Source organism: Rhopalosiphum padi, chromosome 3 (assembly GCF_020882245.1).
Source record: "Rhopalosiphum padi isolate XX-2018 chromosome 3, ASM2088224v1, whole genome shotgun sequence".
NCBI lineage: Eukaryota > Metazoa > Arthropoda > Insecta > Hemiptera > Aphididae > Rhopalosiphum > Rhopalosiphum padi.
In genome coordinates, this window is record NC_083599.1 from 40,664,650 (window position 1) to 40,690,960 (window position 26,311).

Consider the following 26,311-nt stretch of genomic DNA (forward strand, 5'->3'; position numbering starts at 1 on the left):
TATGGTAAATATAATACCTAATACTAAAGTACATTTTAAAAATTAAATTTACCTTAACAGTGTACGGAATTGGACAGTGATCCTCACACAAACAAAAAAAGGAACAATTCTTAAGAATTATTTTCAAAACTTAAAATTGGAATATGTTACAGACTAAATGCATAGATTAGAGATACACATAATACAAAAATAAAAATATAGAGATTGGATGTTATACTTTTATTTTTTTAAGTTTGAAATAGGTAATAAAATTCACAAGGAGCTTTCAGCCATAAATATGATTTTAGTTATAAAATATATGGCAAATTAGAAATGTTTTAAAAAGAAAATGTAACTAATAAAGATATTATTACAATCATATATTATATATTATCAATTTATGATGATAAATCTTCATTTTTTTAAATAAAGACACTTATGAAAATCATATAATAAGTAGGTTTATTTTATATCATTATGGATTTTTGATTTATTACCAAATTCTTTTTAAGCAAAAGTTTATTGTGTGAATGATTCTTTCAATTATATAAAATAGATAAAATTGAATTAAATACTTAATTTTAAATGAATCTCTACTTATCTCTATAATATTTTTGGTATGATTAAATAAATACCTAATTGGAATGAACAAAATTATTTTAAAATTTGTTATTTAATAATTACTTATTATTATTATTATTATTATTAATTTCTTTTAATATTAAATAAAGCCATAACACCCATACTCCAATAACAATAGTTCCTCATTCCTTACAACATAAAAACTAGCTGAGAGGTTATTATAAACTAAGTATATCATAAAAATACATTCATGTGAATAAAAGTGCTTTAATAGACCTTTTAAAACCATTTATAAATGAAAAACACATTTAAATTCAAACTTTTAATTATGATAACAGAGATTATGATTTATTATACTTTTTTTAATATTACTATTTTATTTTAGTTACATTTGGAAACTACATTTTTGTAGTTAGTAACAGGTCTTAAACCAACTGTTTATTTTTGTTATACAAAACTTATTGAAAGTTAAAACAAATTAACAAAATGTATTAATTAAGGTCATTTTGTACTAGAATTCAAAATAATTCAGAAGAAATTTAGAAATATACAACAATTATTGTTCATAAGACAATTTTAATATTAAAATATAACTGTTATCAATGTTATGAATCATGTAAAATATTAAAGAATTTTAGTGAATTACATGAATTTTCAAAGAAAATCTTGTCTTGTGGATATCTATTTTATAAGTTAGATTCATCACAGACAATAATATGAACTATTCAATAATAATATAAAATGTTTCATACATTTTTAATTATGTCATTAGGTTGATAATAAATTTAAAATAGCATTTAAATTATTGAGAAATGGCAACACATTTTTGGAATAAGTTCAATCTAAGTTAAATTTCCTATATTTTAGTTTGTTACTTCTTTGTTTTCCCATAACAAATACATCAATTACACACATTCAATAAACATCTTATTTTATACACCCATTATATCCATTTTAATTAAATATAATGGTCAACTTTGGTAATAGAATAATTATTTTTAAAATAATATATTATTCTAAAAAAAAAATTAAACAAATTAAAATTAATAGCATTATAAACCATAAGTTTAATTTCTTTTAAAAGCAATTACAGATATGAAAAAATTATACATCATGATGAAATAAGTAAAATGAAATGTGCCGCTTTATCTTTTCACAATGTTAGTTTTTCCATCAACAACAAAATTTGTTCCTTTGCTTCCTGTAAAATAATTAAAATATATTATAATATTTAAAAAAAATTTTGTATTGAAGTCAGAATAAATTAAAAAAAATATATATTTAAAAATAATAAACATTTATGACCATGCATGCAGAATCTGATAATAGTTTGATAACAAGTTTAATAATAAGTAATTAACTGTAAATCTATAAGTCATTTTAAGAGGACGCCACACTTGCATGTGTCGTCTCCGTCTTATAAATGTAAAACTTAACACAAACTGTTTTACACGGGAAAGAACCGAGAAGGTTACAGTCATAATAACTAGAGCTAGGATTTATATGCAATAAAAAATTGTAAAATATGCATTTTATTTACCAAACTATGCAAAAACAATTTTTTTTAAATATTAGTTGTTAATAATATTACATGCTATTATTAAATTATGTTTTTTTTAAATTTTCAAATATGAATGACCGGCAATTAAATCAAAGATTTATATTGGACGAAACTGCTTTCCATATCACACAATGTTGTTGGAGCATAATTAAATGACATGATTTATTCCGGATCTAAAGTACGAGTACCTAACATTAACATTTATTTCTTCCGTTTTATAATCACTATTTATAATATGTTACACATTTTTAGAAATGTTTTAAATCCCTTAGTAATCTTCCTTTGTATTAAGTTCATTTTAGTTTAAATAGGTTGTATATTTCCAACAATTCAACAAATAAACGATTAATTATACACGTTTATTAATAAATACTAGTTAAAATTAACAAGATAATCAAAAATTTATATACATGCAATTATATGCATTATGTTCAAAATATGCAAAAAAAAATTGTACTATTATTTAATCAAGAATAAACTAAATCGTGGACATATTTGACAACCAAACAATTTGGACTTAAGGAAAAAAACATGCAAAAGCATAGAAATCTTAACCCTCATTAATAATAACACTTTGTTAAATATTATAATTTTCTTTAAAAACACTGAACAACCGGAATACTCAAAGGTATTCTCCCATTTTATTTGAATTATGCATAAATTATAATTTTACAATTTTAAGACACTCAAAAATATTACTTTTTGCTGATTTAGAAATTTAGAATTTCATTTAGACTTGGATAACATTTTTAATTGATGTTCATATAATGATATTGAACTCAATTTAAACTAATGCTCCGTAATGCTTTTTAATATAAAACAAATACTAATCGTAATTTTATTTTTAATTAAAGTATAGATACAACATGTGTCATTAGGTGATATAGTTATTTTATTTGATACAAAATTAAAATTTAATGAACATAAAAGAAACATTTTAAATAAATCATCCTCAAAACTAGGTTTTCTTAAACACTGTCACTCAGATTTAATAACCCATTTGCATTGAAAAAAATTGAAATTTATCTTAAGGGGATTGGAAGCGATGATTTTCTGTCTATGTCGAACACACACGCAACATAGGATTATCGACGTGTTCTATTTCCAACGCACCGATTGATATTATGAAGCGATGAGAATTCTGAATATGACTTTTCCATATTTTTGATTTTTTGATTTTTACTACTCCAAAAATTGAAATATGTCAATTTTTAATGTAACGTTTTTCGGATTTTGGGAGGATAAAATCAAAAATGTGAGGAAATCAAGTAGACTTTATGACGAATTCAAATCTGTATTCAGAATTCTTATCGCTTCATTATATCAATCGGTACGTTTGAAATAGAACATATCTATAATCCTATGTTGCGTGTGTGTTAGACAAAGACAGAAAATCATCGGTTTCAATCCCCTTAATTTTGATCTCAATTAGAATACAGAATATGCTTTACTATTATCTAGTTTCTTAGTCCTTTAACAATTACTCAAAACCTCGAATCTATCCAATACTCTCACTATTTATTTTTTTTAAATTAAGAGTAAAAACATAATATTGTAAAAGTTATAAATGGAATTTTAGAAATTTTCAATATTACTTTCCTAAAAACTTGTAAAAAATATCTAGATTTAAATTGTTTATTTAAACTATTCAATATAAAATATATTCCTCTTTATTAGAAAATTTTTTTTAAATTCAATGTTAAAAACAGTCAATAATTTTTTTTTTACAAAACTCACATTCTATTTGTTAAATTAATTTACCAAAATATGTTAACTTCATTAGATAATATTCTGCTATATTTTTTTTTTTACTTTTTTATATTTGATACTAAACAAACTTGTAATATAATTTGTAATTTCATTTTATAATGTTATCATTTCTATTACTTTATTTTTTATTACACCTATGTATATTAATTTCATATTTATATAAATATATTCTTACACCATATACACTATACACATATTATTAATTCATATTGTACCTACAACTATAATATTCAATATAATTTTTGTTAACGGTATTTCTGAAGTTTTGTTTCAATTATAACATAAAGATTGATGATTTTTGGGTACAAATATGTATTATTTAGTCAAAAAACCATTAACAAAATAACTTGCCTCATATTTTGATTTATTTGAATATAAATCTCGTAATGAAATCAATGCTTGCTTAAAATCTTCTACCGAAGAGCATATTTCTTTGACTCTGACTGGTGACAAATGGATGAATTGGTTCAATGTTAATAAAACCAAGGTATGATGATTTGAATCAACAATATTTTCCATGCCCATGATTATTGAACTAATAATTTCAACAACTCCATTATCAATATACAGTTCTGAAAATATTATTTATTTTAAAAGCTGCATAGCAGTATTAATACCAATCATAACTTACCCGCTACAACATTACCCATATTACAAACTGTTGAGAAAATTAATAATACCGCTTTAATCTTCAATTTATTAATGGATGTTTGCAATGAATTAAGAATTAAATCTTTTCCTCCATGTGCAATGAATTGCCAAAACACAGATACGTTTCTATGAACAAGACCTAAGAAATTTAAATATTAAACAATTGATATTATCAAAATACAATTATTAAATTGATCACAACATGTTAATAGTGACTCACCGTAAATTGCAAATAGTGCCTTGGTACGCACTTCATAATCATTATCATTTTCTACCAAATACATCAAAGCTTGAAGTTTTGTATTAACAATTGTATTTGTATTTTCCATGAACTTGTTCTGGCAGAATGGATTATTCTGAACCAATTTAAAAATAAAATTGCATATTTTGATACGCACAGACGAATGCTCTGAACGAAAGCAAGGTAAAAAGATATGGAAACCGCCAAGCTTTACAAACTCTGAAAAATACTTTGTTAGATTAATATGTTTATACGGATAAAAAGAAAAATGAAATAGAACATTGGTACCATTTGCATAATCAATTTTGTTAATAATTTCATCAATAACATCTAACGCAAAGTTGAGTTCCTCCACTGGTTTGTTATTTTCGAACAAAATGTTAATGGAATTGTTCATTTCCTCGTGCACATGCTAAAAATTGTATAATAATTTATAAATAGGTTGGAACCCAAATTGGTTAAGTTCCTAATGGAACATTTATAAAACAATTGGAAATATTTTAATCTATTTGAACAGAATAACAAGTACTTGATTGAAATAATCGTCGTCGCTGTCCTCGTCTGTGTTGCTTAAATCGTTGAAGGCGGCACCGTCGGTGTCCGAGCGGAGGTGATGTCTGCGACGGATATATCGGTGACGAAGCGTTGCGACTAAATGGTCTTGGGTCGTCTCCGCCTTCAGCCGGTTGTGCAACAGCGTGACGCGTCGGCTAGGAGGCGGAGACCTGATGACTTGGAGCCAAGGGAAATCGTCACTGAACCTTAACAAACCGCCGATGTTGTTCGACCCCATGTGAAATTTTGTTGAAACTGACGGTGACGGTAAGTGAAGCGATGACTAGTGACAACGAGCGTGAGCGCGTGGTTATAGGTTGTGCGGCCGCGCCGAAATCAATCGCGATCGTAGACGCGGCTGATTATCGGACAAAAAATAGATACCGAACGAGAGCCAAAGGCGGCGGTACCGAATCGCTGTGCGCGTCGTTTCGGTGGAGAGCGTCGGATACGGGGCAAGCACGTGGTTTGAGGATAATAGAACGGACCGAAACGCGGGCGGGCTGATCGGATAATACGGATCGACCAGTGTTATCGTGCGCTGCCGACGTCGCGATCAACAGGCCGTACTACGCGCATGCGTTCTAAGTTCTAACCTCACCAAACCTCTATCACAAAATAACAAAAAAAAAAAGCTGATTTACAGAATAACCAGAAGGGACACGTTTTTAGTCTAACACGGGTTCTTATGGGGCACAGATATGCTACACCTGTTGATATATCAGTGTGACCAGTGGAAAGGTAATTTTCCATTATCGGCGCCACTCCAACGTTCCGTGCGCCATGTCAGCCCGTAAATCAGCTTTTTTTTTTATCTTTGTCCTCCGAGTCACGCCGATAACGTCTTTACCCGCGTTTTTCGGCCATGCCAACGTTTTCCTGTCGTCGTGGTGATTTTGTGATTTTGATAGAGGTTTGGTGAGGTTAGAACTTAGAACGCATGCGCGTAGTACGGCCTGTTGATCGCGACGTCGGCAGCGCACGATAACACTGGTCGATCCGTATTATCCGATCAGCCCGCCCGCGTTTCGGTCCGTTCTATTATCCTCAAACCACGTGCTTGCCCCCGTATCCGACGCTCTCCACCGAAACGACGCGCACAGCGATTCGGTACCGCCGCCTTTGGCTCTCGTTCGGTATCTATTTTTTGTCCGATAATCAGCCGCGTCTACGAATCGCGATTGATTTCGGCGCGGCCGCACAACCTATAACCACGCGCTCACGCTCGTTGTCACTAGTCATCGCTTCACTTACCGTCACCGTCAGTTTCAACAAAATTTCACATGGGGTCGAACAACATCGGCGGTTTGTTAAGGTTCAGTGACGATTTCCCTTGGCTCCAAGTCATCAGGTCTCCGCCTCCTAGCCGACGCGTCACGCTGTTGCACAACCGGCTGAAGGCGGAGACGACCCAAGACCATTTAGTCGCAACGCTTCGTCACCGATATATCCGTCGCAGACATCACCTCCGCTCGGACACCGACGGTGCCGCCTTCAACGATTTAAGCAACACAGACGAGGACAGCGACGACGATTATTTCAATCAAGTACTTGTTATTCTGTTCAAATAGATTAAAATATTTCCAATTGTTTTATAAATGTTCCATTAGGAACTTAACCCAATTTGGGTTCCAACCTATTTATAAATTATTATACAATTTTTAGCATGTGCACGAGGAAATGAACAATTCCATTAACATTTTGTTCGAAAATAACAAACCAGTGGAGGAACTCAACTTTGCGTTAGATGTTATTGATGAAATTATTAACAAAATTGATTATGCAAATGGTACCAATGTTCTATTTCATTTTTCTTTTTATCCGTATAAACATATTAATCTAACAAAGTATTTTTCAGAGTTTGTAAAGCTTGGCGGTTTCCATATCTTTTTTACCTTGCTTTCGTTCAGAGCATTCGTCTGTGCGTATCAAAATATGCAATTTTATTTTTAAATTGGTTCAGAATAATCCATTCTGCCAGAACAAGTTCATGGAAAATACAAATACAATTGTTAATACAAAACTTCAAGCTTTGATGTATTTGGTAGAAAATGATAATGATTATGAAGTGCGTACCAAGGCACTATTTGCAATTTACGGTGAGTCACTATTAACATGTTGTGATCAATTTAATAATTGTATTTTGATAATATCAATTGTTTAATATTTAAATTTCTTAGGTCTTGTTCATAGAAACGTATCTGTGTTTTGGCAATTCATTGCACATGGAGGAAAAGATTTAATTCTTAATTCATTGCAAACATCCATTAATAAATTGAAGATTAAAGCGGTATTATTAATTTTCTCAACAGTTTGTAATATGGGTAATGTTGTAGCGGGTAAGTTATGATTGGTATTAATACTGCTATGCAGCTTTTAAAATAAATAATATTTTCAGAACTGTATATTGATAATGGAGTTGTTGAAATTATTAGTTCAATAATCATGGGCATGGAAAATATTGTTGATTCAAATCATCATACCTTGGTTTTATTAACATTGAACCAATTCATCCATTTATCACCAGTCAGAGTCAAAGAAATATGCTCTTCGGTAGAAGATTTTAAGCAAGCATTGATTTCATTACGAGATTTATATTCAAATAAATCAAAATATGAGGCAAGTTATTTTGTTAATGGTTTTTTGACTAAATAATACATATTTGTACCCAAAAATCATCAATCTTTATGTTATAATTGAAACAAAACTTCAGAAATACCGTTAACAAAAATTATATTGAATATTATAGTTGTAGGTACAATATGAATTAATAATATGTGTATAGTGTATATGGTGTAAGAATATATTTATATAAATATGAAATTAATATACATAGGTGTAATAAAAAATAAAGTAATAGAAATGATAACATTATAAAATGAAATTACAAATTATATTACAAGTTTGTTTAGTATCAAATATAAAAAAGTAAAAAAAAAAATATAGCAGAATATTATCTAATGAAGTTAACATATTTTGGTAAATTAATTTAACAAATAGAATGTGAGTTTTGTAAAAAAAAAATTATTGACTGTTTTTAACATTGAATTTAAAAAAAATTTTCTAATAAAGAGGAATATATTTTATATTGAATAGTTTAAATAAACAATTTAAATCTAGATATTTTTTACAAGTTTTTAGGAAAGTAATATTGAAAATTTCTAAAATTCCATTTATAACTTTTACAATATTATGTTTTTACTCTTAATTTAAAAAAAATAAATAGTGAGAGTATTGGATAGATTCGAGGTTTTGAGTAATTGTTAAAGGACTAAGAAACTAGATAATAGTAAAGCATATTCTGTATTCTAATTGAGATCAAAATTAAGGGGATTGAAACCGATGATTTTCTGTCTTTGTCTAACACACACGCAACATAGGATTATAGATATGTTCTATTTCAAACGTACCGATTGATATAATGAAGCGATAAGAATTCTGAATACAGATTTGAATTCGTCATAAAGTCTACTTGATTTCCTCACATTTTTGATTTTATCCTCCCAAAATCCGAAAAACGTTACATTAAAAATTGACATATTTCAATTTTTGGAGTAGTAAAAATCAAAAAATCAAAAATATGGAAAAGTCATATTCAGAATTCTCATCGCTTCATAATATCAATCGGGTGCGTTGGAAATAGAACACGTCGATAATCCTATGTTGCGTGTGTGTTCGACATAGACAGAAAATCATCGCTTCCAATCCCCTTAAGATAAATTTCAATTTTTTTCAATGCAAATGGGTTATTAAATCTGAGTGACAGTGTTTAAGAAAACCTAGTTTTGAGGATGATTTATTTAAAATGTTTCTTTTATGTTCATTAAATTTTAATTTTGTATCAAATAAAATAACTATATCACCTAATGACACATGTTGTATCTATACTTTAATTAAAAATAAAATTACGATTAGTATTTGTTTTATATTAAAAAGCATTACGGAGCATTAGTTTAAATTGAGTTCAATATCATTATATGAACATCAATTAAAAATGTTATCCAAGTCTAAATGAAATTCTAAATTTCTAAATCAGCAAAAAGTAATATTTTTGAGTGTCTTAAAATTGTAAAATTATAATTTATGCATAATTCAAATAAAATGGGAGAATACCTTTGAGTATTCCGGTTGTTCAGTGTTTTTAAAGAAAATTATAATATTTAACAAAGTGTTATTATTAATGAGGGTTAAGATTTCTATGCTTTTGCATGTTTTTTTCCTTAAGTCCAAATTGTTTGGTTGTCAAATATGTCCACGATTTAGTTTATTCTTGATTAAATAATAGTACAATTTTTTTTTGCATATTTTGAACATAATGCATATAATTGCATGTATATAAATTTTTGATTATCTTGTTAATTTTAACTAGTATTTATTAATAAACGTGTATAATTAATCGTTTATTTGTTGAATTGTTGGAAATATACAACCTATTTAAACTAAAATGAACTTAATACAAAGGAAGATTACTAAGGGATTTAAAACATTTCTAAAAATGTGTAACATATTATAAATAGTGATTATAAAACGGAAGAAATAAATGTTAATGTTAGGTACTCGTACTTTAGATCCGGAATAAATCATGTCATTTAATTATGCTCCAACAACATTGTGTGATATGGAAAGCAGTTTCGTCCAATATAAATCTTTGATTTAATTGCCGGTCATTCATATTTGAAAATTTAAAAAAAACATAATTTAATAATAGCATGTAATATTATTAACAACTAATATTTAAAAAAAATTGTTTTTGCATAGTTTGGTAAATAAAATGCATATTTTACAATTTTTTATTGCATATAAATCCTAGCTCTAGTTATTATGACTGTAACCTTCTCGGTTCTTTCCCGTGTAAAACAGTTTGTGTTAAGTTTTACATTTATAAGACGGAGACGACACATGCAAGTGTGGCGTCCTCTTAAAATGACTTATAGATTTACAGTTAATTACTTATTATTAAACTTGTTATCAAACTATTATCAGATTCTGCATGCATGGTCATAAATGTTTATTATTTTTAAATATATATTTTTTTTAATTTATTCTGAAATCAATACAAAATTTTTTTTAAATATTATAATATATTTTAATTATTTTACAGGAAGCAAAGGAACAAATTTTGTTGTTGATGGAAAAACTAACATTGTGAAAAGATAAAGCGGCACATTTCATTTTACTTATTTCATCATGATGTATAATTTTTTCATATCTGTAATTGCTTTTAAAAGAAATTAAACTTATGGTTTATAATGCTATTAATTTTAATTTGTTTAATTTTTTTTTTAGAATAATATATTATTTTAAAAATAATTATTCTATTTCCAAAGTTGACCATTATATTTAATTAAAATGGATATAATGGGTGTATAAAATAAGATGTTTATTGAATGTGTGTAATTGATGTATTTGTTATGGGAAAACAAAGAAGTAACAAACTAAAATATAGGAAATTTAACTTAGATTGAACTTATTCCAAAAATGTGTTGCCATTTCTCAATAATTTAAATGCTATTTTAAATTTATTATCAACCTAATGACATAATTAAAAATGTATGAAACATTTTATATTATTATTGAATAGTTCATATTATTGTCTGTGATGAATCTAACTTATAAAATAGATATCCACAAGACAAGATTTTCTTTGAAAATTCATGTAATTCACTAAAATTCTTTAATATTTTACATGATTCATAACATTGATAACAGTTATATTTTAATATTAAAATTGTCTTATGAACAATAATTGTTGTATATTTCTAAATTTCTTCTGAATTATTTTGAATTCTAGTACAAAATGACCTTAATTAATACATTTTGTTAATTTGTTTTAACTTTCAATAAGTTTTGTATAACAAAAATAAACAGTTGGTTTAAGACCTGTTACTAACTACAAAAATGTAGTTTCCAAATGTAACTAAAATAAAATAGTAATATTAAAAAAAGTATAATAAATCATAATCTCTGTTATCATAATTAAAAGTTTGAATTTAAATGTGTTTTTCATTTATAAATGGTTTTAAAAGGTCTATTAAAGCACTTTTATTCACATGAATGTATTTTTATGATATACTTAGTTTATAATAACCTCTCAGCTAGTTTTTATGTTGTAAGGAATGAGGAACTATTGTTATTGGAGTATGGGTGTTATGGCTTTATTTAATATTAAAAGAAATTAATAATAATAATAATAATAATAAGTAATTATTAAATAACAAATTTTAAAATAATTTTGTTCATTCCAATTAGGTATTTATTTAATCATACCAAAAATATTATAGAGATAAGTAGAGATTCATTTAAAATTAAGTATTTAATTCAATTTTATCTATTTTATATAATTGAAAGAATCATTCACACAATAAACTTTTGCTTAAAAAGAATTTGGTAATAAATCAAAAATCCATAATGATATAAAATAAACCTACTTATTATATGATTTTCATAAGTGTCTTTATTTAAAAAAATGAAGATTTATCATCATAAATTGATAATATATAATATATGATTGTAATAATATCTTTATTAGTTACATTTTCTTTTTAAAACATTTCTAATTTGCCATATATTTTATAACTAAAATCATATTTATGGCTGAAAGCTCCTTGTGAATTTTATTACCTATTTCAAACTTAAAAAAATAAAAGTATAACATCCAATCTCTATATTTTTATTTTTGTATTATGTGTATCTCTAATCTATGCATTTAGTCTGTAACATATTCCAATTTTAAGTTTTGAAAATAATTCTTAAGAATTGTTCCTTTTTTTGTTTGTGTGAGGATCACTGTCCAATTCCGTACACTGTTAAGGTAAATTTAATTTTTAAAATGTACTTTAGTATTAGGTATTATATTTACCATAATTTTTATTGACCACCAGTTTTTAAACTAAAGCACTGTTTATGTTATAATTATTAAGTTTAAATTTGATGTATAATAAGGGATTTTATAATATTAAATTATTTTGAACAAGTCATGGAAATTAGTCATTCCGACATAATTTCAGAATCATATTTTATACATTATATTGGTGTTTATTTAATATATAACGATATTGATTGACATATTTTAATACTGTGTTTTATTTGCATTCATAATCATCGATTTAGCTATCTACCAAAAATTTTATTTGTATAGTCAATACTAAATTATTACTATTTAAAATTAATGAAAATACAAATATTAATCCAAACAATTTATACATAAAAAAATATAACCTGTAATATCAAAAATTATTTAACTGTTCATAATTTAGATTTTAACTGCAGTTAAAAAATATACATACATTAATTGTTTAATGAATTCCAAATTGTTTATAGTAGATGAATGAAAATAATTATTTTATTGAACATACAGGTATAAAATCAATTAGAATAAACTTATTTCCTCAATTATTAACATTGAACAATCGAATTGTATATTTAATAGATTATTAAATTTTACACATGGTGATTATTGATAGTACACATTCAACAAAATCAAAATTTTGTAAATAGCGTTGTTGAATAGATTTTATTTTTAGAAAACAATATTATTTATTACTAGACTGATATTGTTGAGTAAAAATGTAATACTTTAAATTTACATAAACATAATAAATATTTAATATTAGTATTACAAATTTAAAGTCAAAAGTTAAAAATGAATCCAATCATTATCTCAATTTACAATATTTGTGTAGAGTAATATTTTAAATAAATTTATAAAATGTATATAGCTACCAATATTTGAGATTCTTTTAAAGTGTTTTAATGAATAATTTAATGAAATTGTAAACAACTATAATTTTTCGTTAGACTTAAAAATGTTAAACATAATTTTATTGATATTTAACATTGTTTTTTGTAGACTGTAGTAGAACTAGATTTTTGTATTCGTGGGTTTTGGCGTTATTCTTTAAGGTCAAACTACGTGTAGAAAACGGCTAAGTAAAAAAAACAGTTCTTTAAGCACTATAAAGATGTGATATCATAAATAAATGCTAAGTAAATTGATTTAAAGTACACTTATTTTGTTTCAATAATTTTTTTACTCGGCGAGAAATTATATAGTAAGTACTTTATATGACGCGGCACAAGAAATAACGTGAAAAAAATAAACAAAAGGCATTAAAAGTTCATTATAATTTAAAATATTATAATGAACATTTCTACTCAAAATAATTTCTCGCCAAGTAAATAAATTATTAAAACAAAATAAGAGTACTTTAATTAAATTATTTACTTAGCATTTATTTAGATAACATCTTTATATAGTGCTTAAAGATCTGGTTTTTTTTTTTTTACTTAGCCGTTTTTTACACGAAGTGTTTTTGTTGTACGTACTACGTAGCTACCTATATTGTTTCAGTTAAAATGATCACACATTCATATGTATAGCTTTTACTTAATATTAACTTGTTAAAATGTTAACGATAATAATAATAATATTAATAAACCTTTACAGTTAATTGTTATTAAAAATCAAACAGAACATAATATAGTTACTAAAACAAACATTAATAAATCATAATCAGACATATCAATAATATTTCCGTGTACTTATATGTGCGAATAAGTAAAAACAATATGTATGTTAGATATACAAAAAATATAAAATAATCATATTATTATAAAATAATTTTATATCGGCTTTAATTTACTATTTCAGATTTCAGATATATTTTAATAAAAATAATATCAGAACAGTATACAGTGCCCCTTAATCCGGGTCTTATATAGTAACCAGTTACCTTGCTACAGCTTGTACACGATAAAATTAATTAAAAAAAATATAATATATTATATTAATTTTCCTTCCGAGAATCGGATGGGTATAATAATATTATATCTTATATAGCGTCATATACAAGTGGGTAAATGTACGATCGACCGCAATGAAGTGTGTAAATAAAGATATATAATCATTGTGTGTATTTGTTGTCTCCATCTCATTGTGATACAACTTACAAACGCTTGACATTAAAAATTTACGTCCAGCAGTTCACGTTTCAAATAGTCAGTAAGACAGCAAATATAAATAAAATTAATATACATAAAATAAAATATTATAAAATATCCTTAGAAATATAGTCTTACATTAGGAAATCATTTTTTGTACCTATATACCTAATATTATAATGGGAATTTAATTTAACTAATCCATTATAGAAATCTACTCAATGACGAGTATACTCGGCACCTATACGCAGTGACTCCTTGATTTTTTATTTATAATCCTTTTTTCAAACTTTTATACATTTTTTACGTCAAATTTTATTGGCACTCATTTATAACTAACTACTGTTAAATGCCGGTAAACACTCTTATAATATATTTTTTTTGAGAATTACGATGCACATATAAATAAATATAGGTTAGACATTTTTTATTTTCATGGATTTAAGTTTTATACCCGGTTTAAAATGTAAATGCGCCGATTAACGTATTAAAAAGTAGAACGATGGAAGCTAATCTGTTGTATAGTAGATTTAGAGTGCAGATTTTTGTTATTAAGATAAAGTTTAATCAGTTTAAAAATAGTTTTGGATCACTTTGCACAGTCAAACATTATATAATATAGGAAACGTGAAAATGTGTGCGGTCAGGTAAAAATTTAAATCGCGGAACGGTCATAGCCGTTTTCGACCAAAAATGTACCCTTCCCTTTACGGTCTATTCCCTTTTCGACAGAAAACGACCTTTCCCCTTTCGTTCAAAAACGTACCTTTCCCTTTTCGGCCGATTCACTTTTCGACTAAATTTAAAAAATGCCGATTCCCTTTTCGGCCAAAACAAAAATGTATATAATTTATATAAAAAAAATAAAATAATTGATTTTTCTAATAATTATATTTATGTTTTACATCATTTTTTTTATTATTTCTAAAATGTGTTATTCATTATTTTGTCATAGTTCAAAAACATTATTCACGGGGACTTAAAACACTTATGTATATTTTTATATTTTCTACACATAATGATAATTTTCAAATGCGATGTTTTCGACATAAATTATTAAAATTATACTATATTACTAATAGTAAAATAAGTTACATTACCATTAAAGAACGATATTAAAACATAATATGAAATAAATTTAATGATAAAGGCTGATAGACCATCTCTGCTCAGAATCGTTTTTCACATACAATAATCTATCATTGAATTTGAATTTTTACACATCCGTTATAATGACCATACAGTAGAACGGTATCCATTTGTTCACCTTCTTAAAAGTCACATAGGACTTTTCGGTGTTTGTCTTCAGAGGAACCGATTTACCTATTAAAAGTAGTATCTTTACAAATTGTCTGTGAGACTGCGAAAGTGAAGTTTGTAACATACTTTATAGTTCATACCTAGTCAATACATAGAATAATATGATACAATTGTAGACGTATAATTTTCCTTAAATAAAAGTACAATAATAAGAAACCTATTTATTATTAGAGTTCTTCAAACTGTCAACCTATATCTGTAATCCGTAAAGGACTTACCCAACACACTGCTGAACGCTTATTTCCAAAAGAATACCTAAACAAAACTTAGTTTTATGTCAATGCTGGTCGCTGGAGACTGACGCTCGCCGTACATTTGTATACGAACCACATTATCTGCATGCTAGAAGGCAAATTAAAAGGAAATGTTTTTGGTATAGTACCTACCACCTACAGACATTTTGATTGTGTTGGAGAATCAAACGACAGTACGACACGTATTATATGAGTACATGGATAAATGTACTTATATCAGCAAAACTTACTGTCGCCGTAGATATTTCTGCATATCACAGCTACATTGGCATTTTATACTCAGATACATAGCGCGTCGGGAGGTATATTAAAAATATATTATTATATTATTAATTTATGGTTTTAATCCGGAAAGGAGCCAGTATTCTTTATACTAGAATTTAACAAAATAATATATAGATTGTATACTCACTACTCCCCAAATGTTTTAAATAAAACATCCAAAACTATATATTTATTATTTTTTTATAATTTAAAAACATTATTCTTCATAATTTAAACTTTTATATATTTTATAATATTGTGGATTTCACTATAAAGAACATTTTTAATTTATTTTAAAATATTATTCAATATGTTAATATTAATAATATGTTTTAATTACTTTACGGTATTTACAGGTCAATGTTGTAAAATTTTAAATAATATAAAATAATATAATAAAGTACCTATAAATATTAAATATATATTATTATAACAATTAAATACTAATAATATAATAAATGTAATAATTTCGAAAATAATTATATTATCCTTCTAAAATTTTAAAAGTAAAATCAATTAAGTACTTAAATAATTAGGTATGTACTTGTATCAGATAAAAATATCATTGTGATATATAGGCTGATAGACCGTTTCCGATTAGAATCGTTTTTCGTATACAATGATATATCATTGAATTCAAATTTAACAAACTTATAATAGTGACCCACTCGATATCGACGATGTCCAATGTGTAGCAAAGCGATACCCATGCCCCAATTGCTTACCATTTTAATCATTATTAGATGGTTAGGTATCTATAGTTAATTATAATGACATTTAATTGTTAAGTTAATGGTATAAAGTATAAACTAAATAATTTAGCAATAGTTTGATCAGCTGATTATAATTATAAATTATAATTGACAATTGATAAGCAAAAAAAAAAAAAACAGTTTTTTGTGTATCCAATTAAAATATCGTTTTTCGTAAAATGCTTCATAAATCATATTAATTTTATATTTTCTTCAATGCATATCTATATTATTTTTCTATTTTTGGTATGGTGGTTCCTGGTTCATGTTAACTAACATGTATAAAGTAGGTACAAAAGTAGGCTACAATTAGAACTATGGTCCGAGTTATAGATAAATGCTAAACAGATTTACAAGTCATAGCTATTTGTGAAACTATTATTATCTGAGTGGTAGGTAAGAGGCCAAATTTATCTTCTATACGGGCATAAGTGGTAAATATTTTAGTCTCTACTGAATAACTGAATACGTATACACTCTAAATCTATTCTATACAGCGGATCGACATACCAAGATTTTATTCAATTCAATACAATATAACAATAATACACGAGTACTGCGAAATCGACTTGTTTCGACCTTCTTCAGAATTGTCATTAAATTGTATACTCTTATATTTTATAAATGAAAAAAATATCTGTACAATACGCCTATAATAATGGCCTATACGACTCTGTATGGGCCATCGAATGATACTGTATATAAAATCAGGGAATAATACATTCCAGCACTGTACCTAACGCAGTGACACTTTTGAACTACATCCTATAATAATATAATGGAGTTTTAGAATAAAACACGTCCATTCACAGCTGGAACATCGAACGGCGCCGATGAGACGGAAAAAAAAACTATACGTGCCCGTGACAATGGATATTGGTATCTCAGCAACAATACGAATTTTTATCTTGCCTGCGTTCTTCACCGTTTTCTACGTATCGGTCGGTTTTCGGGACAATCTTATAGTCAGGGTGGCTGGGTGTGGGTGAGGGTTGCTGGACCGTACACTACACTAAGAAAACGTTTTTTTTTTATCGTGACGATAAGACACGTCGATTCAGACACACAGTTTCGGTTATTTTAATATAATTTATAACTAGGGCTCGGATTTATATTTTTTCCTACATATTTTGACAATTTGTTCATTTACGACTTTTTAATAATTATTAATTATGTACGATTGTATTTTACAATACAAACAATTTCCCAAAAGTACAAAATAGTAACAAAATAATACCAATTATTGAATTTAATCTACGGTAGATATAACTTGCTCCTTCAGACATAGTCAAAATGTAATACTGTCCAATAACATCAGTGGAAGCCGAAAGATCATTTAGTCGGTATAAGGCAATTTTACGACCAAATCGAAGATCTTTTTAATTTAAAAATTTAAAAATGGCTGTTATCATAAATTGTAATTTTTTTAGCACATATTTATGTACATATTTTACTAACGTAAATACATATTTTGGTTTCATAAATACATATAAATCCGAGCCCTATTTATAACTATATATAGTGTACAGTTTACTCATGTCTCATTGTTGATTTTCGGTAAGGTACTCTTCGATTTTGTATTTGATCTCGCCTTTGTCACTACGGCGCGTTACAATGGAAATTGAAAACCTACGTATATCATTGCGTATTTTAAGTGTAGTTACACTAAACCATGACAAGTACGACTATATAATATTATAGTTACGAGTTACGACATATTAGTATGTTATATTATGCGCTTTGTGTTCTAACATTCGATTTAGTCGCTATGAAAATCAATTTAAAGGAAGACACATGAGTTACTAAAGTCGAAAACAACCTATTACGAAATCTAAGTCTTCGTAAAATGTGTCAAATAACACAATTCGAAAATGCTTACTTTTTCCCTCCAAATAAAGTCGTATTTCCTCATTGAATCGTATAAAATAAATACCAGTTTATGATAACAGCTTGCCTATAGCCTCTCCCAACTTTACGAACTAATACTCGTCGACCGTCGTGGACTTTATCACTGCTTAGTGCTTGGACAAAACTCAAAAAGATTCAAAATATTTTGAATATATCCATATCTGCATATTCATATTTTATGAAAATGTCATGTTTAAATGCGGTTGTTAATTTTTATATATAACAATAAAAAAAACAAAATCGATTGTTGTAAAGTGATGTGTGTATTTTTTTCTTTAGTACTGCAATTTTTACTTTTGAATTACATAAATCTAGTTTGTGCTACTGTTTACCAGATATCACTTTTAAATTTTAAAATTGAACTATTGAAGCATTTTCGTTTTAATTGTTCCTAAAAGAGGCGGCATACATGCGTTCGGAAACACACACACATAGGTACACATAAGACACGTATCATTATAAAACCAATACGAAGATTCCGCCCAGAATCTTAAATTATTCTCTATAATCAAGATAAAATTATAAATTATTAATATAGTAACTTACAACCGCTAATAAAACATTGAAGATTTCTGGCTGGACTGTGAAAAAATGTACAATGACATTTTACGAAAATAGTCAGTATTATAATAAAAACAACAGCAACAGCATTGCATATTTTAATCTCAGTTTCACTTTTCCTATATCGGAATATCTATCGTAATCATTTTCATGTATCACGTTTTTCGCACACATATTGACAACTAATTTCTAAATAAAATTTTAATATTCGATTTTGAATATCATATACCTAATATCTTATCGTCAATATTTTTATTACGGATATCCAAAAAGTAGACATGCGATAAGATGTCGTATTAGTAGTGTATGTTTCGATTTCGAGGTTTAATCTGTGTTTGTTTTTAATTTTTAGTATACGTAAAAAATAATACTTAATAATACTTAATAATTAATACTTTAATACTATATTATATTAGTAGAATTTTTAATGCGTGTAATAAGGCCTCATAAGGCCATACATGTAATGAATGAACGGTAATTTAATAGCATTTTAAATACTTAATTCGAAATAATATTTTTATGAAATATTCAAGTACATATTATACAATTTTTCATTAGTATTGAAGTATGGTAAACCACATACAATAATATTTTTAAAAGGTTTAACGTATCGGTTTTGTATTATTTTTATTATATTTTAACTATTTTAAGTATATACAATACACATAATACATATTACGAGTATATATTATTATATTGTAATTTTTACAACAAGTAATTTGCTACCAATATTATTCAAAAACATAAACAATGGTTTTGCGGTAATGCATTTTGTTTATACTGCGTAATAGCTAGAGAAAGAAAACAAAATCTAGTGTCAGTACATCCTCTCGACTCTCGAGTCAACTGCACCGGCTTATTTTATATTTCTGCTGCGGAATTATTATAGGTCTAAAGGACCAGGACGACGACATGGCAGAATGGGTTTCGATTAATGTTTTTGAATACATTTTACAGCATGAGCACCAAAAAATAACCAAACTTATAATAATGATAATAATATAAATAATAATATGAATGATTCTATGAATCAAATCAACGTCGCCCCGTACCCGCGGGCCGTGCCCACTTCCAAAACCACAGAGTTGCAATCGTCTCCGTTGCCCGTGTCGAGCGCTACGATACGCTCGACGGCCCTTCCCGTATTATGAATTCCTGCAGAGGGCACTGAGTGCAAACCGGTTCCGTCCAGCACTGTGCTCTGAGACTGTTTCGTCTTCACCCGTCAGTTGTTTTCGAGTCGCACTTTTCGACACTTGTACTGAAATTTTTATTCGTCACCGACGTTTTCATCGTAAAAGGTATGTTATACGTTTTATTTATTTGTTTTAAGAGGATATCGACGCAATGTAATAGAGAACTCATTCGTATGATTTTTCGAGTAATTTTTGCGTAAATATTACTTTATTAGAAATATTAATATTTTTGAAGGTTTGACGTGATCCATTTAATATTTTAATATTATTGTTTGACCTTTAAATTTTTTTTTTAATTTAAATTTATTTGAGACAATATTTAGACATAATATTATCCTTTTATAAATACTATTATCTCCCTTTGAATATTAATGCTCCAACATTTTTTTGTATTACTTTTTTTTTAAGAGGACGTAGAACCTGCATGTGTTGTCTCCGTCTTACACACGTGCGACTGACCTATTATAAAATTTAAAGGTAAGATAATTATCCAGGCTCCACGTAGTCTTTTATTGATAATTATCTTACCTTTAAATTTTAGTGTCAGTTCACTCTAATATCAAAACTAACAGCACAATATTGAAAATGGTGAACGAAAATTTCCCATGTCGCACGTGTGTAAGACGGAGACAACACATGCGGATTCTACGTCCTCTTAAACGCGGTGCTTATTATTTTTCTTTCGTGCCGTAAAGGACATTGCTATTTGCTAAAAAGCCATGAAATAAATTAATATTAAAATATTTATTTAATTATCATATTAGTGAATATTAAATACGGCTAACTTTTGGAACATATTAAATCTGAACGTTTTAGTTACAAATACCGGATTGTGCTCTCTTACTTTCAGCTTATAAAATATCCCAATTTCCATTCTACACATATAGTTTGAATCGGCCAAATTCAATTAAAAACAATCACTGATTATGGACTTATTTAACCAATAACTCATAATATAAATTAAATAACAATATGTATAAATATATTATTTCATAACAGTGAACAAAATGAAATTGTTATTAATTAATTTATTTAAAAAATAATATACTCAAAAAAGGTAAATTAATATACAATGTACATGAAAAAAAAGTTTATTTTTATATTAATTAGGCATTTAAGTACAAATATTTGTGTTCCAATGTTGAAATAATAAAATATGTTTAATTTTAATTATAATAACCTATATAGGTAGTAAGAATTAATTTCTAAATTAAAATTTTTCTTGAAGGGCAGAAATAGTGTTCAAGATTTGTATTGGATTTTCAGTATGGACCTGATTATTAACATATTGTATTATTATAAGTATAACCATTTAGTTTATTTATATAAATAAAGCAAATACTTAAAATATAGTGCTATAATATTTTACCAAAATCAAGGCTTTGCACATCTTTACCATTGGTTATAGAATAAGTAATCTATTTTAAAGTCAATAACTATTTGTACCTAATTGAATGCATCTAATAAAATTTAGCCTGACCCAAAAAAATAACTTAAGATTGGGTGTCTAGAAATCAGTCTTTGTAATACACATAATATATAAACTTAGTTGTTAGGTATGAATTGTGATGATCATTTTTATATGCTTAAGGTAGAGTATAGTATTTATAATATTATTTTTGCTTTACAAATGTTCATCAAATATTTCATAATTCAATTTTTTTTCATATGTCCACCCAACTTTAAATGATCTATAGAGCACATGCTATATTTTATTCTTAGTTAAACTTTTAGAAATAAAAACTGATTTTAGTAGAATAATTTTAAATAGATCAAATTAGACCTTCAAGGGGAAAAGCTCGTGGAAGTCCTCAAGTAGCAACAAATCAACCTGATTTATCAGGTGGATTTCCTCAATTACCAACAAATTAACAGGGGTTTTCTCAGGGAGTTGGAGGACCTAGGCTTAAATTTTCTACATAATCACTACAAACACCAATTACAGGTATAGCTATGCAACGTCCATCTCGTCAGATACAACCACGTGCTGCTGGTGCCCCGCAGCTAATAGCCCCTAGGCTTATTGGACCAAGACCTGTAGTATTCAGCTATGACAATACAGCTCATAGGCAAAATCCAATAGCAAGAGTAAGAATCCTTTTGAAATTTTATACTACTTACATACATTTATATGCAATGTTTTTTAAAGATGCAACACATTACGGGAGGAATTAACACTTTGGGTGCAGGTAATACATTATTTATATATCAAGCTCTTGTATGTATTATGTATATTAAAATTTTCTTAAATTTTCTACATAATCACTGCAAAACCAATTACAGGTGTACCTATGCTACGTCCATCTCGTCAGATGCAGCCACGTGCTGCTGGTGCCCCGCAGCTAAGAGCCTCTAGGCTTATTGGACCAAGACCTGCAGTATTCAGATATAAAAATACAGCTCATAGGCAAAACCCAATAGCAAGAGTAAGAATCCTTTTGAAATTTTATACTACTTACATACATTTATATGCAATGTTTTTTAAAGATGCAACACATTACGGGAGGAATTAACACTTTGGGTGCAGGTAATACATTATTTATATATCAAGCTCTTGTATGTATTATGTATATTAATATTGTCTTAAATTCTATAAATTCAAGTTCTTGTTTATACTTAATAACTTAATATTGAAGTTATTCTTGTTATTATATAATTCAACAATTTGTTTTAGTTTAATTAATTTTTTTTTTTAATTTCATAGATAACTTATAATAATAATTTTTTTACATTTATAAAAACTTAGAAGATACACTTGTACCTTTAGGGCGTGTTGCAGTATGAGGACAAAGACAAATTAATATTGAATATTTTAGGATACCAAGACCTGAATCTTCATTAGGAAAAGTTGGAAAACAGTATAAGATATAATTTAAATAAACTTTTAAATATATTATTAATGTATAATAATTTACATAAGCATTATAATTTTAAAATACTAGTACTGGGTTGCATATGAGAATAATAATCACTTTAAAAATTAAACAAATTAATAGTGATGGCTAATGATTATTAACTAATAGCTAATTGCCTCTTGAATATTTAGTGTCTCCATGACTGGTCCAATTTATTTTACCATTATATTGATCAATTTTTCATGCAACCTAGTTTTAATTTGTATCAGGGTTTTAATTTATAATAAACATGCTAAGAAATATTTTTCCTCCCAAGACAAAGATCATTAATTTTAAATTATCTGTAAGTACTTAAAATAATAATGGTATCTATTTAAAAAAATAAGATTTAATAGAATAATTTAATAAATTTACTATCATTATCAGGTATATAAAATATTATAATATTGGAAAAACTGATTGTGCATTATTTAAAACTATATATACATTTAAAACAATGTTCTCAGCAATTTAGAAAACTGAAATATGTATTATTACATTATAACAAATTTTTATTTTATTATTAATTACATTGAAAATTTAATAACAAGCCCTAACTAAAAACTAACCATAAGCCGCAGTGCTGTTTGTTGAGGTGCACACACTTATGAAACCAATTTGTACAATTTCTTTGGTCTATAGTCTATACAAGCACTTTTATAATATAAATGAATATAATTGTTCTTAGGGAATGTATTTATATTTTTTTGCCCATTTTATGACATAGTCAATGACAGTGTTAATTAAACGAGTTTCTAATGTATTATGATATCTGCATATTAATACTATTTATATTATAAATATGATATCTTTTTCTCAGGAAGTTCTGGGCAGCCAGTAAAATTGTTGGCAAATTATTTTCAAATCCCTTCGTTTACAAATTGGTGTTTGTATCAGTATAAAATTTATTTCAATCCTGAAGAAGATAGAATTGATACTAAAAGAGACTTATTATGTCAGCACCGAGAACGTTTGGGAATATATTTATTTGATGGTTCAATGTTGTTTTCTGGAAGTCGATATGATCCACCAGTAAGTTGTTAAAAGTAAAATATAATCTATTAAATGTTTTTATATTTTATTGATTATTGTTTTCATGATATTAGATTATAAGAAATCAGGAATAATTTAATAGGTAGCAATTTTTTTTTTTATAATTGATTAAATGATAGCCGCTAAATTATGTTAAGGGTTGTTTGTAAAATAATGTTTAATGATTATTTAAGCAACCAAACTTTATGATATTATATTAATTTCAATATTTTGACTTAGACTTTTGATCTTACATCTATACGTCACCAAGATGATCAAAAGGTTGTTATTACAGTGAAATTTACAAATGTAATAGAAACTGGGGATAACGCCAACATTCAAGTGTTCAACTTACTTGTATGTAATTCCCTTCGACAGCTGAGTCTAACATTAGATGGAAATGGCTTTTACAATTCACGAGCTAAAGTACATTTCTTATTCCAAAAATATTTTGTTTATTATTTTTCTGACTCCTTATAATTGCTTTAGATTGATAAGGTTCTACACAAGCTTCAACATTGGCCAGGATACGAAACAACCATTGGCAAACCATTGGTACAACACAGGTAGTCCATTTAAAATTAACTTAACTTAATTCTTATCAAACTTATTTGTAAACAATTGTTTTAAATTACAGAAATAATTACACACCTATGAAAGATATGGCTATAGATACCCCTTTGATTCCCAAAGAACGCATAGATAGACTTACAAATTTGGCAAATCGCCTTGATGATAGAAATACACTTGATGTAAGTTATTTTCATTCTATTTAACTTATGATACATTATACATTTGTTTTTATTCTAATTCAATTTTTGCAAACATTTTTTAATTGATTACAATAATTATGTTATTTAGTTTGTTACTAAATTGAAGGAATGGAATCTGACATTAAGTAATAGACTTGTTGAACTAACTGCTCGAACTTTACCACCAGAACCGATTCTTAGTCGTACTCGAGGGTATAATGGTGGTAATGAAACAGACTGGACAAGGCATTTACGTGCTTTACCAATGTTCACCTCTGCAATTGTGAAGCATTGGGTTATTTTAGCTCCGAGAGACTGTTGTAAAGAAGTTGATGCATGTGCTCAATCTTTTTTAAAGGCTGCGCAAGGAATAACATTTACATTATCTAGGCCTGTCATGTAAATATTTTTTAATGTAATATTTTCTTAAAAACTTACTACAAGTATAATTTTTAGAGTTCCCATGAATGATGGCCGAGTCAATACATTTTTAACGCATATTGAACAAGTAATCAATGAATCGAATCCAACATTGATTTTATGTGTTATTCCATCAGCACCTGATGATATTTATAGTTTGATTAAACGTAAACTATGTATTGATAGAGCAGGTACATTTCTTATATATTTATAATTTATTGTTGTATGTATTTTTCATAAATACTTGTTTTCAGTACCATTCCAAGTAGTACTGTTGAAAAATGTGCATAAAAACAACTTTTCAATACTCGTATGCACCAAGATTACTATACAAATGAATTGCAAATTGTAATATATAGTTTTTGTATGCTTAAAGAATAAGGGATTCAACTTATTAATTCTTTTTATGAATTAATATTTAAATATTTTCATTTTATTTATTTTTAATAATATTGTATGATAAATTACCGGTTTTTTTTTTAACTTTAAGAAAAGCTATTTTTCATATTATTTGGATAATATTAATTTTAACATTTGACAACATTATTGCTATTAAAAAATGTCAACAACTACTATTAATATTTTTTATATTATTGAATAAAGTTTTATAGATTGTATCTTTTTAAATATGTGTATTATTCTTACAATAACTGTCAAATCATTACTTATATAATTATTT

At 26.9% G+C, this 26,311-nt stretch overlaps 3 protein-coding genes across 3 annotated transcripts; 2 read left to right on the forward strand and 1 right to left on the reverse strand.

Moving 5' to 3' along the window:
• Positions 1 to 1,604: 1,604 nt before the first annotated feature.
• On the reverse strand, positions 1,605 to 5,953 carry LOC132927593 (uncharacterized). The gene is made up of 6 exons (XM_060992149.1): positions 5,314 to 5,953; positions 5,073 to 5,196; positions 4,764 to 5,003; positions 4,524 to 4,682; positions 4,244 to 4,464; positions 1,605 to 1,762 (listed from the first exon to the last, which is right to left on the reverse strand). Exons 1-6 carry the CDS (start codon positions 5,575 to 5,577, stop codon positions 1,715 to 1,717), a joined length of 1,056 nt encoding a protein of 351 aa, XP_060848132.1. The 5' UTR covers positions 5,578 to 5,953; the 3' UTR covers positions 1,605 to 1,714.
• A 225-nt stretch (positions 5,954 to 6,178) lies between these two features.
• Positions 6,179 to 10,599, forward strand: LOC132927594 (uncharacterized). The gene is given in 7 exon segments (XM_060992150.1): positions 6,179 to 6,886; positions 7,005 to 7,128; positions 7,198 to 7,226; positions 7,228 to 7,438; positions 7,520 to 7,678; positions 7,738 to 7,962; positions 10,445 to 10,599. Coding segments are annotated over 7 exon segments (1,056 nt in total). The 5' UTR covers positions 6,179 to 6,622; the 3' UTR covers positions 10,489 to 10,599.
• A 9,799-nt stretch (positions 10,600 to 20,398) lies between these two features.
• Positions 20,399 to 26,092, forward strand: LOC132926560 (piwi-like protein Siwi). Its single transcript, XM_060990930.1, has 12 exons — positions 20,399 to 20,639; positions 22,480 to 22,622; positions 22,684 to 22,723; positions 22,818 to 22,960; positions 23,022 to 23,061; positions 24,249 to 24,460; positions 24,701 to 24,886; positions 24,950 to 25,026; positions 25,098 to 25,212; positions 25,322 to 25,611; positions 25,669 to 25,823; positions 25,887 to 26,092. Exons 2-12 carry the CDS (start codon positions 22,488 to 22,490, stop codon positions 25,982 to 25,984), a joined length of 1,491 nt encoding a protein of 496 aa, XP_060846913.1. The 5' UTR covers positions 20,399 to 20,639; positions 22,480 to 22,487; the 3' UTR covers positions 25,985 to 26,092.
• The last annotated feature ends 219 nt before the right edge of the window (positions 26,093 to 26,311 follow it).